Below are 10,800 nucleotides of genomic sequence, written 5' to 3'. Positions count from 1 at the left end.
ATTTTTGCATTTTAATATCTCTGAAACTAGACCAGATAGAAAAAAACGTACTTCAAAAGTTCAAATTTAGAATCAGCGCCCTAAAATTAAAATCTGAAACGTAGGGCAGTCCAACGTATTCTTCTGACCTCCCCCCCCCCCCCGGGCCCTCCCTCGAAATTTGTGCGGTTTTTCAAGCCTTCATTAACTAACTAAACTAAAAACAATGAATACCAAACTTTCCCAGAGTTACTAAAGTAAATGTTCACGTAAATATGATTGTTTTTGCAGGGAGTACTACCTGGCTTAGTAAAACCAGGGCAATTTTGTCGCGAAAAGAGATCTGGCATCACTGTTCTCTTGCACAATTTTGTGTTTAAGAAGTTATAAATTAATTTAGATTACATTAAATTTTTATTTCCATGGTTTTCCTAAGCATTTTTAAAAGACAGTGTATTAAAGTGAACTCTAAAATTCTTTCCAGAAAAGTTAAGGAAGAATCAAAAAATTTAAATGGATTTTTCGCGGTATTTAAAGAGAAAAATATGTCACAGGATGATGTTTTATTACTCATATCAGTAACATTAAACAATGGTATGAAGATTATTTTCTTATTTTTTTTGCAATATATGTTTTATTTCTTACTAATAATAAAATGATGTAGAGTAGAGTTTGGATGGACCCTTGAGAATACTAGTCATAAACGATTTCATCTGGGACCATTCCTGGGCCCAAGCAGTACTGGAGTTATGGGTAAATATAATTTGAAATAAAATAGAATAAACATGTGTACTTATATACATATATAAATATATTTATTTATTCATTAGCGTTGCACTTTGGTCAAGGCGTAATCTACAAGTTATTGTTTAAACATTCAGATAAGGTATCAATTTAAGTAAATGAAATTTTTTTAATTACAATATAGACAATAATTTTAGAGGTATCAGTCAATTTTTAAACTTGGAACTGAAACTGAAACATGTTGCACAATTGGGAAAATTATTAGTGAAAAATCATTTGGTAAGGAAAGCATTGCATATTTTGGTAATAAATTTTAAAAAAATTACATTTTTGTTTAGATCATATAACTAAAGATAAAATAGATGAAACCTTAAAAAAATATGTAGGAATACCTCTAATGCAAGTGAGCCCACCTTATTACAGTCAACCAAAGGGAATCATGTTTGATAAAATTGAAAAAATCCAAGATCAACCATTGCTAACACCAAAAATAGTTAAACGTACTGAAATTTATGGTGTTCAGTGCAAATCTTATAATCCACCTTTAATAACCCTGGGTATAATATGGCACTCGTTAAGTGTAATTCAAAAAGTTTAAAAAGTTGTTTTTATTTGCCCACTTTCCAGAATTTCACACAAGTTGCTACTTTAATGTTGAACGGTTTTCTTCGGATTTAGGAAAAGGTTTGTGTCAATTATGGAATATGGTGTCATGTCATATACTTCTAATATTTTTAATTAAAAAAATATTAGAACTGGGTACCTGTGCACACGTTTTAGAAATAGAAAGAACACATTGTGGTTTTTTTGAGAAATCAGATGCTCTCCCTCAATACAAATGGTATAAAAAATATATTGAAGAAGAAATGAGAAAAAACCAGGAAAAAGCTTTCCTTACTTATAAAAACTTAAAAAATATTTATATTGAGTAAAAGAAAGTGTAAACAATTAGCGTAATTTATTTGTATTTTATTTGAAATAAAATAATTTTCCAAAAATGAATTAATGTTTAAAAAATAAATTATTTTATTCCGAACTCAGAAAACTATAGTATCAAAGTATTTTTCCCGCCAAAAACCGGTAAACATTTGATTTGAAAACCAGTTCGCGCTGGTTTGGGGGAACGTATTGAAACGCAGTAGACCGATTCTCTCCTCTCGCGCAGCGTGCTTGTTCCCGCGCTAAAACCGCGGCACGATCGTCCCTTGTCATTTTAGGACCGTCGTTCGCTTCGCCATTGTATTGTTTCGGAAAGTGTTTTCGGTTGTCCAGTTTTAATTTTCTAAATTAAACTGTTTTTTATCATTCCGGGAGTATTTTAACACGGTCTTTTAGAGTACCAATTGATCTCGAGTCTTCTTGCGAATTGTCAGCCATTATTTTTGAGTAGGAGCTCGATTTTCGTCAAAATAGAATATCGACAGAAATGGCGGGTAAACGAGGAGCTACCAAGAATGCTAAACGCGGCGGAGCCGCTAGCAACCCCAAGAAATCCAAATTGGAAGACGACACTAGTTCCAAAAGCGACGGAATCGCCGAGGATATTGAGGATAAGGTGGAAGAAAAGGCTACCGAAAAAGTAACCGAATCTTCCGACGAAACGAACGAGAAAGACAGCCGCGACGGAGAGGAAGATAGCGGAGCCGAGGAAGAGAAAAAGGTACCGGTGAAGAGAGGCCGCGGCCGCGTAGCCAAGAAGAAGGAAGAGTCGGAGGATGACGATGCCGAAAAGGATTCCGAAGAGGAAGATGTTAAGCCGAGGAAAGGTCGCGGAAGGCAGAAGAAGGCCAAAGTTAGCGAAGAACCAGTGAGGAAGGTTCCTGGTCGGGCCAACAAAACTAAGAAAAATTACAAAGACGACGACGAAGAAGAGGAGGAAGATGAATTCGATGAAGACGATGATAACGACGTGTACGAACCAGCAGAGAAGAAACGCAGAGGCCGACCACCGGCGAGAAAGGCTCCCGCTTCACCCAAGAAGAAACCCGCCGCCGCTGAAAAGAAGGGAGATGGGAAGGCAAAACGCGGTCGTGGACGACCCCCAAAAAAAGTCGAGGTAGCCAACGGTGATGGGGAAAAGTCTGCCGAGGATGAGAAGAAGAATTCCGCGGGCGAGGAAGAGGAGGCCGAGTCCGACGGTGCCGACGAGATTGCCGCCGCCGACAAGAAGGAAGCTAGGAAAGGGGGAAAGGTCGAGGTAGAACACTGGTAAGTCGCCATGTTTATCAAAACTAGATTTTCCAAGGCTACCTACACTCCATATTTAATTCATTGATTTTTAACCGTTATTCCCGAGACCTTGGTTTTATTTATTTTTCCCATTATATTTAACCAATTTTATTTGTGTTTTTAAATCAAAAATTATTCTTTAAAATGTTTTGTTATATTTATTAAAATTTTAATAAATTTTTATTTTAATATTATTTAGCACATCGTGACAAGTTTACAAGAAAAATGCCCTTGGTTTGGTTGTTACTTTGCGAGAAATATTTCCCAATATTGAAGCAAATATCAACCCAACCAAGCCGCGAAGAAACTCCTTTGAGATAACTCTTGTGACTGATTCTGGTGAACGATTGCTATTGTGGTCTGGGTTATCTAAAGGACCTCCACGTCGTGAAAAATTCCCTGATCACCAAATAGTCATCGAAAACTTGAAAAAATTGCAAGGGTCTGTGTAATTTTTTAAAAAGAAAGTTCATTTCGTTTGTATAAAGCAAAATCCGTCATGTTTAGAATATTTAAGGAACTTTGGGAAACATCTGAGTAATCTTAACTGTAGTTTTCAAACAACCTGCACCACCAAAAAGAACACAAAATAATTTTTGCTTCATCGTTTTCCCCTTTATATGATAAAACTTGTACAAAAAAAAACATTTCAAACTGTTGTACTCAAGTTTTTGATGCTTTGTTGTGGTTCAACAGATGCGCAAAGATTTTTTGTGTCCTAAACACCAACTTGTATTTTTTTTACCATCACTTTTTACCTTTATTTGTAATTTCAATCATTTAATTACAAATGTCATTTGTGTTTATAAAGTAGTCAGTTCAGTTCCTTTTTTAAATAAAAAAATCGAAAACTGTTTGTTTCCAAATTTTTGAAATCTAGTACTTAAATTTAAAATTAAGCCCATAAAAGTAATGCAAGAGATTTGAATAATTATATTAAGCGTACGAAAATAAACCGAAAACCTAGTTAGAATTGTATTCAAGGTTTTAGGGTTTTGCGTCACGTCTGTCTCGTCTCTGCCTTCCCCCTTGATCGGCGTCCTATGCTTTACCTGGAAAGAAACCACGTTGTCTCTACCGCGCGTATTGAATTTGAACAAATTGACCAATGAATGAATGAATGTTCGTAGGGGTATGCACTAACGCCCTTAGTCCGAAATATTTGGGTAGGGCTGATAGTTACTAATAGAGCAGTTGAAGAGAATGGCCAATAAAAAGTCTACTTTTAATTAATTTTTCGATTATATCCTAACAATGAATTGTATGTGCAATATAGTATTATTGCTTGTTAGTCTTTTAACAGCAGGTATGTTTATGCCTTTTTTAGTTTTGAGTGCCTATGCCTTTGCATGGTACCATGCCTAATGTACTACGATCTTCCTAAGGTGACTGTGATGCCTACAATCCACCAATACATCCAATTAGTGATTCAAAAATAATTTCATGGTGTACCACAAGCGATGAAGAACAGCTAAAATGTGAAAGGTTTGCTAAAGTAGTCAAGTTAGCCAATCGAACACCGCTGGCAGAAGAATTTTTATGTAAACAAGCTCTTGATAAAGAGCAATGTATGTTGCTACTTGAGGAACGGGCAGCTGATTTAACTGTTTTGGATCCTGGTGAAGTCTTCATTGCTGGTCGATATCACAGTTTAGTTCCAATCATGGCAGAGAGATATGGCGCAGGTAACATTTCATTAATCATAATCATTTTATGAAATATTAAAATTATTTTAAATAATTTTCAGCTGAAGATTCTGGTTATTACTCAGTAGCTGTTGTACATGCCAAAAATGATATTCGAAATCTGTATGATTTAAGGAACAAATCTGCCTGTTTTCCTGGGGTAGCCCAACTGGCTGGATGGGTTATTCCTTTAGTGACGCTGATGGAACAGCATGTGATGAATATAACAGATTGCAACAATCTTGTAAAATCTGCTTCAAACTTCTTTGGGAATAGTTGCGCTCCTGGATGTCTTATAAATAAATATAACCCATCTGGTAATTATTAGTCAATATTGCATTGTAGATCTGACCAGTGGTGCATCCAGAAATTAAAACTGGATGGGCAGGGGTTTATTTAAATCTAGGATGAAACGTAATAACTAAAATAAAATTATTTAAATCTATGTTCTGGTGCGGCTCCCGCCGGGGTGCACCACTGTATCTGAATTTGTGTTAGATCAGCTCTTGGAGCTACAAATTCAAAGCACTGCATCATTAAACAGCTCTATTAAGCAGTATTAAAAATACGTAACAGTTATACAATATAATTTTTTTTTTAATAGAATAGTAGTACTCCGTAGCTTTGGCCATGGCTGCCATTTTGTTCGCAAATTTTATTTATAGGAGAGAGTGTGGGTGACGTACTAGCACGTCACAATGGGGGTAGTTTTGTGTGTACAGACTTTTCATCCTAAAAACAATCAAAGAGCTTTTAGCAGCAAAAACATGAAATTCATTGGTCCACCATTGAACAGCATTAAATGTTTTGACAGCAGTCTTTGAATCTTGCCACTAGGGATAAGTTGGGAGGTTGTAAATTACATAAACCAAGGCAATTCAAAGATATGAAAAAACCTTATAGGCTTTATACATAATTTGAATTTCGGTCACGTTTTAAATTTAATTTAGAAATCAATCAAAATTATCTATGTTTATGTGCTGAATGTTTTAACCTGAAAATCATCAGTGATATGCTATTTTACCCACTAACATATTTAGCCAAATAATTTACATTAATTTGATCTATATAAAATCTTTTTCTACTGTTAGGGGACAATCCTTTAAAAATGTGTGAATTGTGCAAAGGCAGCAAAGGATCAAGATGCTCTGGGGGTGATCCGTACGCTGGTTTTCAAGGTGCATTCAAGTGTTTGGTGGAAGGTGGAGGAGATATCGCATTTTTAAAACATGATACAGTTTTGGAGGTGACAAATCAACTATGGTATAGAGGACCAAGACCAAATGAATTTAGTTTACTCTGCCCTAATGGCCTGGTCTCACGTTTTGACCAATATCGTTCATGCAATTGGGGTTATGTACCAGCCCATGCGGTAGTTGTGTCTTCAGCAGTTTTACCAGAAAGACGTAAACAGTTGCAGAATTTTTTAGAGGTAAGATAAAAATGGTATGTGGCAGAGCTGGTGAATTGGCATTATTTCTTGAAAATGCTTTTTTAATGTTTCGTTAGAGAGCTGCTACGGAATTTGGAAAGAAAAACTTTTCTGGGAGTTTTTACAACTGGAATTATGACAAAGATCAACCTCCAACATATGGAAATTCTTCCACAAATTATTATAATAGAGATCGCAGTGATGCTTATAATAGAGATCGCAGTGATGCTTATAATAGAGATCGTAGTGATGCTTATAATAGAGATCGTAGTGATGCTTATAATAGAGATCGTAGTGATGCTTATAATAGAGATCGTAGTGATGCTTATAATAGAGATCGCGGTGATTCTTACAACCGAGATCGTAGTGATTCTTTCAACAGAGATAGAACTGATTATCATAATGACGGGTTCAATAGAAATCAAAATGAAACAAATTACAACAGAGAACAAGGAAACAATACCAATGGCCCTTGGAATAGAACCACTGATTATAGGAATCGTCAGAATACTACCACACTTGATGACCGATGGGGTGATTCAGATCGAAACACAAACCAAACAACTGATTATCCTTATAATTGGAACAGAAATAGCCGTGACATGAGCTATGGGAATATTTCCGAAATTTTGTCCAATTTCAATCTATTTACATCAAGCTCTTATGGGATGAAGATTGATTTGTTGTTCTTAGATTCAACTTCAAATTTAGTTCCTATTTCTGAGAACAGGCAAACATTCAAAGGATATCTAGGAGACTACTCAAATTTAATACGAAGACAAAGAATGTGCCCCAATCCGCCTGCGAGACTGTGTGTTGTTTCTGATAAAGAATATGAAAAGTGTCTCAGAATGAGGGTGGGTTTGTAGTTTTTTTTTCAATAATTCATATGATAGATTGAGTGAATGCGTTAACAAATTTTAAATATTCTTATTTTAGGTTGCATTTAAAGCTCAAATGTTAAAACCAGACTTAAGTTGTGTTAAGGTAGAAAGTCAAATTAGTTGTATGTCGTTGATAAGAGATAATGCAGCTGATCTGGCTGTGTTGGATGCTGGTGATATATACAAGGCTGGACAGTAAGTTCACCAATTTGGTAATTAACAGGGTTGCTACACTTTTTAGAAAGGTCAGGATACTTGATAATGACTGCTAAAAGTCATGAAAATCTTTATAAAACTGGATTTTGTTTAAACCCTAATCTAATTGAAAATATTTTGTTAAAAGTCCATTCTCAAATCCTTTGTAGGCTGTACAACTTGATTCCTATTATTAGTGAGCAATATGATTTAAATGAACCTTCTTATTACGTTGTTGCCGTTGCCAAACAACCTGATAAAGAGACCGATTTGTTATACCTTAAAGGTATATTTGCTTGTACTAAATCTTGTCTTTCAGTAATTTTTAATTGCTCTTTCTTGATATTAAAGGAAAGAAATCGTGCCACACGGGCATAGGAACAGCAGCTGGATGGGTTATTCCTATGGGATTTTTATTATCTAGTGAACGTATGAGAAGTTATGGCTGTAATTCTGTCAGAGCAGCTTCAGAATTTTTTCAAAAGAGCTGTGTCCCAGGAGTTTTGTCACGCGAGTATACTCATGGAAGTTGGGGCTATGATAATCTTTGTGATCTCTGTCATGGCAGCAGCAGCCATTATTGTGCTCGAGACAGTCATGAACCTTTTTATGGTGATGCGGGTGCACTACAGTGCATAGTTGAAGGTATGAACTAGATTTTAAATACTTCCAGATGTTGTTTTTGAAAGGGGACAGCTAATTTTGAAAATCGCTGTGGGGGGGTCTGTAATTCTAGTATAGGTAACACTGTAAGTATATAATATTATTACATAAGTGTGACACTTCCTATTTCACATGCAAAAGTTTTACTGAGAGCTATTCAGCTCACACGTCACACGCAGCCTTTGACAGCGCCTCACTAGAGGGAGATTTTCTTCTTGTGATGACGTCACTTCGTTACTAACTCTCAGTAAAATATTCCCCAAAGTGACAAACTTATGGAAAATATTATAGACTTATGGTAATACATTAAGAGATATTCAACAAAATAATAAAATCTGAAATATATTTGAATTATGTTAACTGATACCGTGAACCCTCTAATACAAGAGTAGTACCATAGTTAATATTTACGTGTTGCTTATAAATAAGAATACAGCAATATCTAAAATAACTTTGAGAAGGGGGTGAAATTTTAGTACAGCCAAAGTTATACCCAAGGGGAGGGGGGTTTGGACATGGAAACCATCCCTTGTCTACGAATCTGCTCCGTCATAACCTAATTACAAAGTGCATGTTCCGTGGTGGTTAATCGTCGACTGCACGTTACTAGCTGAGCTTGCTATTTTAAAATGTACAATACCTAGCGCCCTGTAGCGAGCACTCCCTTGACATCTCACCTTTTTAGTGGTTTTCTTTTGCTAAGAGTGACCTGGATAGACCTTTATTGGTTCTCATCTTGTAGTCCTTCTACCACGTTGATTTTACTCTGTGGGTACTTGGCCATAGTCTCGGGAACTGCACTTCGTTCCCTCCTGTAGACATACTCAAATGTCGAGCTGATCTGGAACTGTCAACAGTTAAAATGTGTAAAATTAATTTCTTCTTACGTAACTGAAACCTGGCACACACTATTTTAAATTTGTCCTGATTTCAACTTGCGAATACAAGTCAAGCGAGACTATAAGTACCTATTTTAGAAAAATGAATTCTTCTTTTATATCTCGATTAATAACAATAAAAATCTAACAATGGATATATACTAGTAAGGTTAATAAAATATTTAATTTAATTAATTTAAAAACAAACTGAGATTCTTATTTAAATTTCTTTCAAAAGTCATGTATCTCAACTTTCTTCATTTTTGTTCTCAGGTAGAGATGTATATAATATCATCATTAATTTCATTTAGGTCATATTAAAGTGATTTATTTTGGGTGAGGAGTAATGGACTTTGGTTTTCAACATCATCAAATTAGCGACCTTTTTAGGTTAAGTAAAAAAACTAGTAGAGTTGTGGTGGAAGGATTATGACCTATTTGTGTGGCCCCTGGTTTTCAGTCTATAATTTTAAGAAAACACCTAAAAGAACGTTACTGATATCGTGGATGAAAAAGAAAAGAGAAAAGGTGGTACATTCTCTAGGAGGAAAGTAATCTCCCAGGGCCCCATATAATGGCCACTCTAGTACTTCTACTCTTTGCAAAACAATTGTTAACAGAAAATTAAATAAATATCAATTTTTTTTTGTGTATTTTCTAGGTGGTGGTGACATTGCATTTGTCAGACACACTACTATTCTGGAAAATACTGCTGGAAAAAATACGGATTGGTGGTCTAGGCCAATGATGCCTGATGACTTTGAGCTACTCTGTCGTGATGGAACTCGTACACGATATGACAAATACACAACATGCAATCTAGGAAAAGTTGCTTCTAATGCCATAGTTACCCTTCGATACAAAAGCCAAGAAGAAATTGATTCTTACATAACTTTGTTTATGTATGCTCAGCAATTTTATGGGTCGAAGTACAGTGAAGATTTTACTTTTAAAATGTTTGTTTCGGATGACAACTATCATGACTTAATATTTCAAGATGCAACTCAGTTACTTAAAACTGTACCAGATAATAAAAGGGACTATAGGTCATATTTAGGACCCAGTTTTGTACAGTCAGTGCGTTTAGTTGATTGTACTGCTGGTACCTCATTAGTACAGTTCTCTTCATTTTTAAGTTTTACTTTATTTTTAAGTTTATATTTCACTATATTGGTATAGAAAAAATGATAGGTACTTTCTGTTACACAATTAACCTTTTTTCCCTTTAACACTTCCTGGATATACAACCAGCATAAACTCGCTCGATGACTGGGGCCTAAGGTGGTGGAGCTAAATATTGTGTAAAAGGGCAATATTCAGGAATTGTTACTTAATAATATCAGAAGTAAATGAACCGAAGTTATCGAAATAGTGCTCAGAATCTGAGGGCGTTTTCCTTATGAATTGATGATAAAATAGAGTCAAATAAAAGCTGTTTTGCATCCCCGTCTTTTGACGCGATAAATTGCACTTGGGAATTGAGGCTATAGCAATTTCTATGTAGAAAAAATGGTTTCATAAAACAAAAACGTTTTTTTCGGCTGAGGAGCGCGCAAAGTTTTAAATTCGAGGTCAAAATGTAACTTATAAGGTAAACGCCTCCAACATGGGGAGTAAAGCAGCCTGATCATTTACTTCTGATATTATTAATGCAGAAGCTTAGTTTGGTAATGGTATCAGAAGCAAATAACTGAAGTAACTGAGAAAAACCTACTTATTTGCAAACACAGTATTAAATGAAATAAGGCCGTAAAGAGTCACGGTTAACACCCTTTAGAAACGTTCTTTAGTTTTAATTCGTATTAAAACAATGAAAATAACGGAAACGTGTATTAAAATAAAAGCCTACCTAATATCAAATGTTTGCTTTATTTTATGTTTCCCTTATTTTCAAAAATATGAATAAGTAAAATTATCATTGTAAAAACGTCCAAAACCTCCATTAATAATAACTTGACACTTATTGTTGGATTTATTTTTCATAAGTGCAATATGAATACAAGGACTATATTGATAAATAAAATAAAACTATGCATAGGAAAGGTTTTGATAGCATTGATCATTGAAAGCAATGATTGTTTGGTTACTTACTTCTGTTAGCATGTCAGAAT

General features: G+C 35.1%; 3 protein-coding genes across 6 annotated transcripts; all 3 read left to right on the top strand.

Moving 5' to 3' along the window:
• LOC149947798 (pseudouridylate synthase TRUB1-like) lies at nt 1-1,672 on the top strand. 4 transcript variants are annotated; one of them, XM_090172394.1, is made up of 8 exons: nt 1-236; nt 464-573; nt 649-732; nt 810-865; nt 921-1,002; nt 1,062-1,280; nt 1,351-1,407; nt 1,477-1,672. In XM_090172394.1, exons 2-8 carry the CDS (start codon nt 525-527, stop codon nt 1,653-1,655), a joined length of 726 nt encoding a protein of 241 aa, XP_090028520.1. In that variant the 5' UTR covers nt 1-236; nt 464-524; the 3' UTR covers nt 1,656-1,672. The 4 variants fall into 4 exon arrangements, with proteins under 4 accessions (XP_090028520.1, XP_090028519.1, XP_090028523.1 ...); XM_090172393.1 differs by lacking the exon at nt 1-236 and having other exon boundaries at nt 370-573; XM_090172397.1 differs by lacking the exon at nt 1-236 and having other exon boundaries at nt 370-573; nt 644-732.
• Nucleotides 1,673-1,873: 201 nt separating this feature from the next.
• LOC149947797 (uncharacterized) lies at nt 1,874-3,784 on the top strand. The gene is made up of 2 exons (XM_090171770.1): nt 1,874-2,931; nt 3,152-3,784. Exons 1-2 carry the CDS (start codon nt 2,150-2,152, stop codon nt 3,159-3,161), a joined length of 792 nt encoding a protein of 263 aa, XP_090027896.1. The 5' UTR covers nt 1,874-2,149; the 3' UTR covers nt 3,162-3,784.
• A 202-nt stretch (nt 3,785-3,986) lies between these two features.
• LOC149947796 (transferrin 2-like) lies at nt 3,987-10,532 on the top strand. Its single transcript, XM_090171536.1, has 9 exons — nt 3,987-4,258; nt 4,338-4,637; nt 4,700-4,954; nt 5,729-6,069; nt 6,147-6,926; nt 7,009-7,148; nt 7,319-7,434; nt 7,500-7,793; nt 9,351-10,532. The coding sequence occupies exons 1-9, from the start codon at nt 4,207-4,209 to the stop codon at nt 9,866-9,868; spliced, it is 2,796 nt and encodes a 931-aa protein (XP_090027662.1). The 5' UTR covers nt 3,987-4,206; the 3' UTR covers nt 9,869-10,532.
• Nucleotides 10,533-10,800: the final 268 nt, after the last annotated feature.

This window comes from Leiobunum rupestre, chromosome 4, assembly GCF_980474605.1.
Source record: "Leiobunum rupestre chromosome 4, qqLeiRupe1.1.hap1, whole genome shotgun sequence".
Classification (NCBI taxonomy): domain Eukaryota; kingdom Metazoa; phylum Arthropoda; class Arachnida; order Opiliones; family Sclerosomatidae; genus Leiobunum; species Leiobunum rupestre.
This window is presented reverse-complemented; position numbering and strand designations above follow the sequence as displayed.

Coding starts and splice junctions, on each gene's coding strand:
- LOC149947798 (XM_090172393.1), top strand. CDS start 402: ATGGTTTTCCTAAGCATTTTTAAAAGACAGTGTATTAAAGTGAACTCT. Junction 1,281..1,350: donor TCCACCTTTAATAACCCTGG/GTATAATATGGC, acceptor CCCACTTTCCAG/AATTTCACACAAGTTGCTAC. Junction 1,408..1,476: donor TTCTTCGGATTTAGGAAAAG/GTTTGTGTCAAT, acceptor AAAAAATATTAG/AACTGGGTACCTGTGCACAC.
- LOC149947797 (XM_090171770.1), top strand. CDS start 2,150: ATGGCGGGTAAACGAGGAGCTACCAAGAATGCTAAACGCGGCGGAGCC.
- LOC149947796 (XM_090171536.1), top strand. CDS start 4,207: ATGAATTGTATGTGCAATATAGTATTATTGCTTGTTAGTCTTTTAACA. Junction 4,259..4,337: donor TGTTAGTCTTTTAACAGCAG/GTATGTTTATGC, acceptor GATCTTCCTAAG/GTGACTGTGATGCCTACAAT. Junction 4,955..5,728: donor AAATAAATATAACCCATCTG/GTAATTATTAGT, acceptor TTCTACTGTTAG/GGGACAATCCTTTAAAAATG.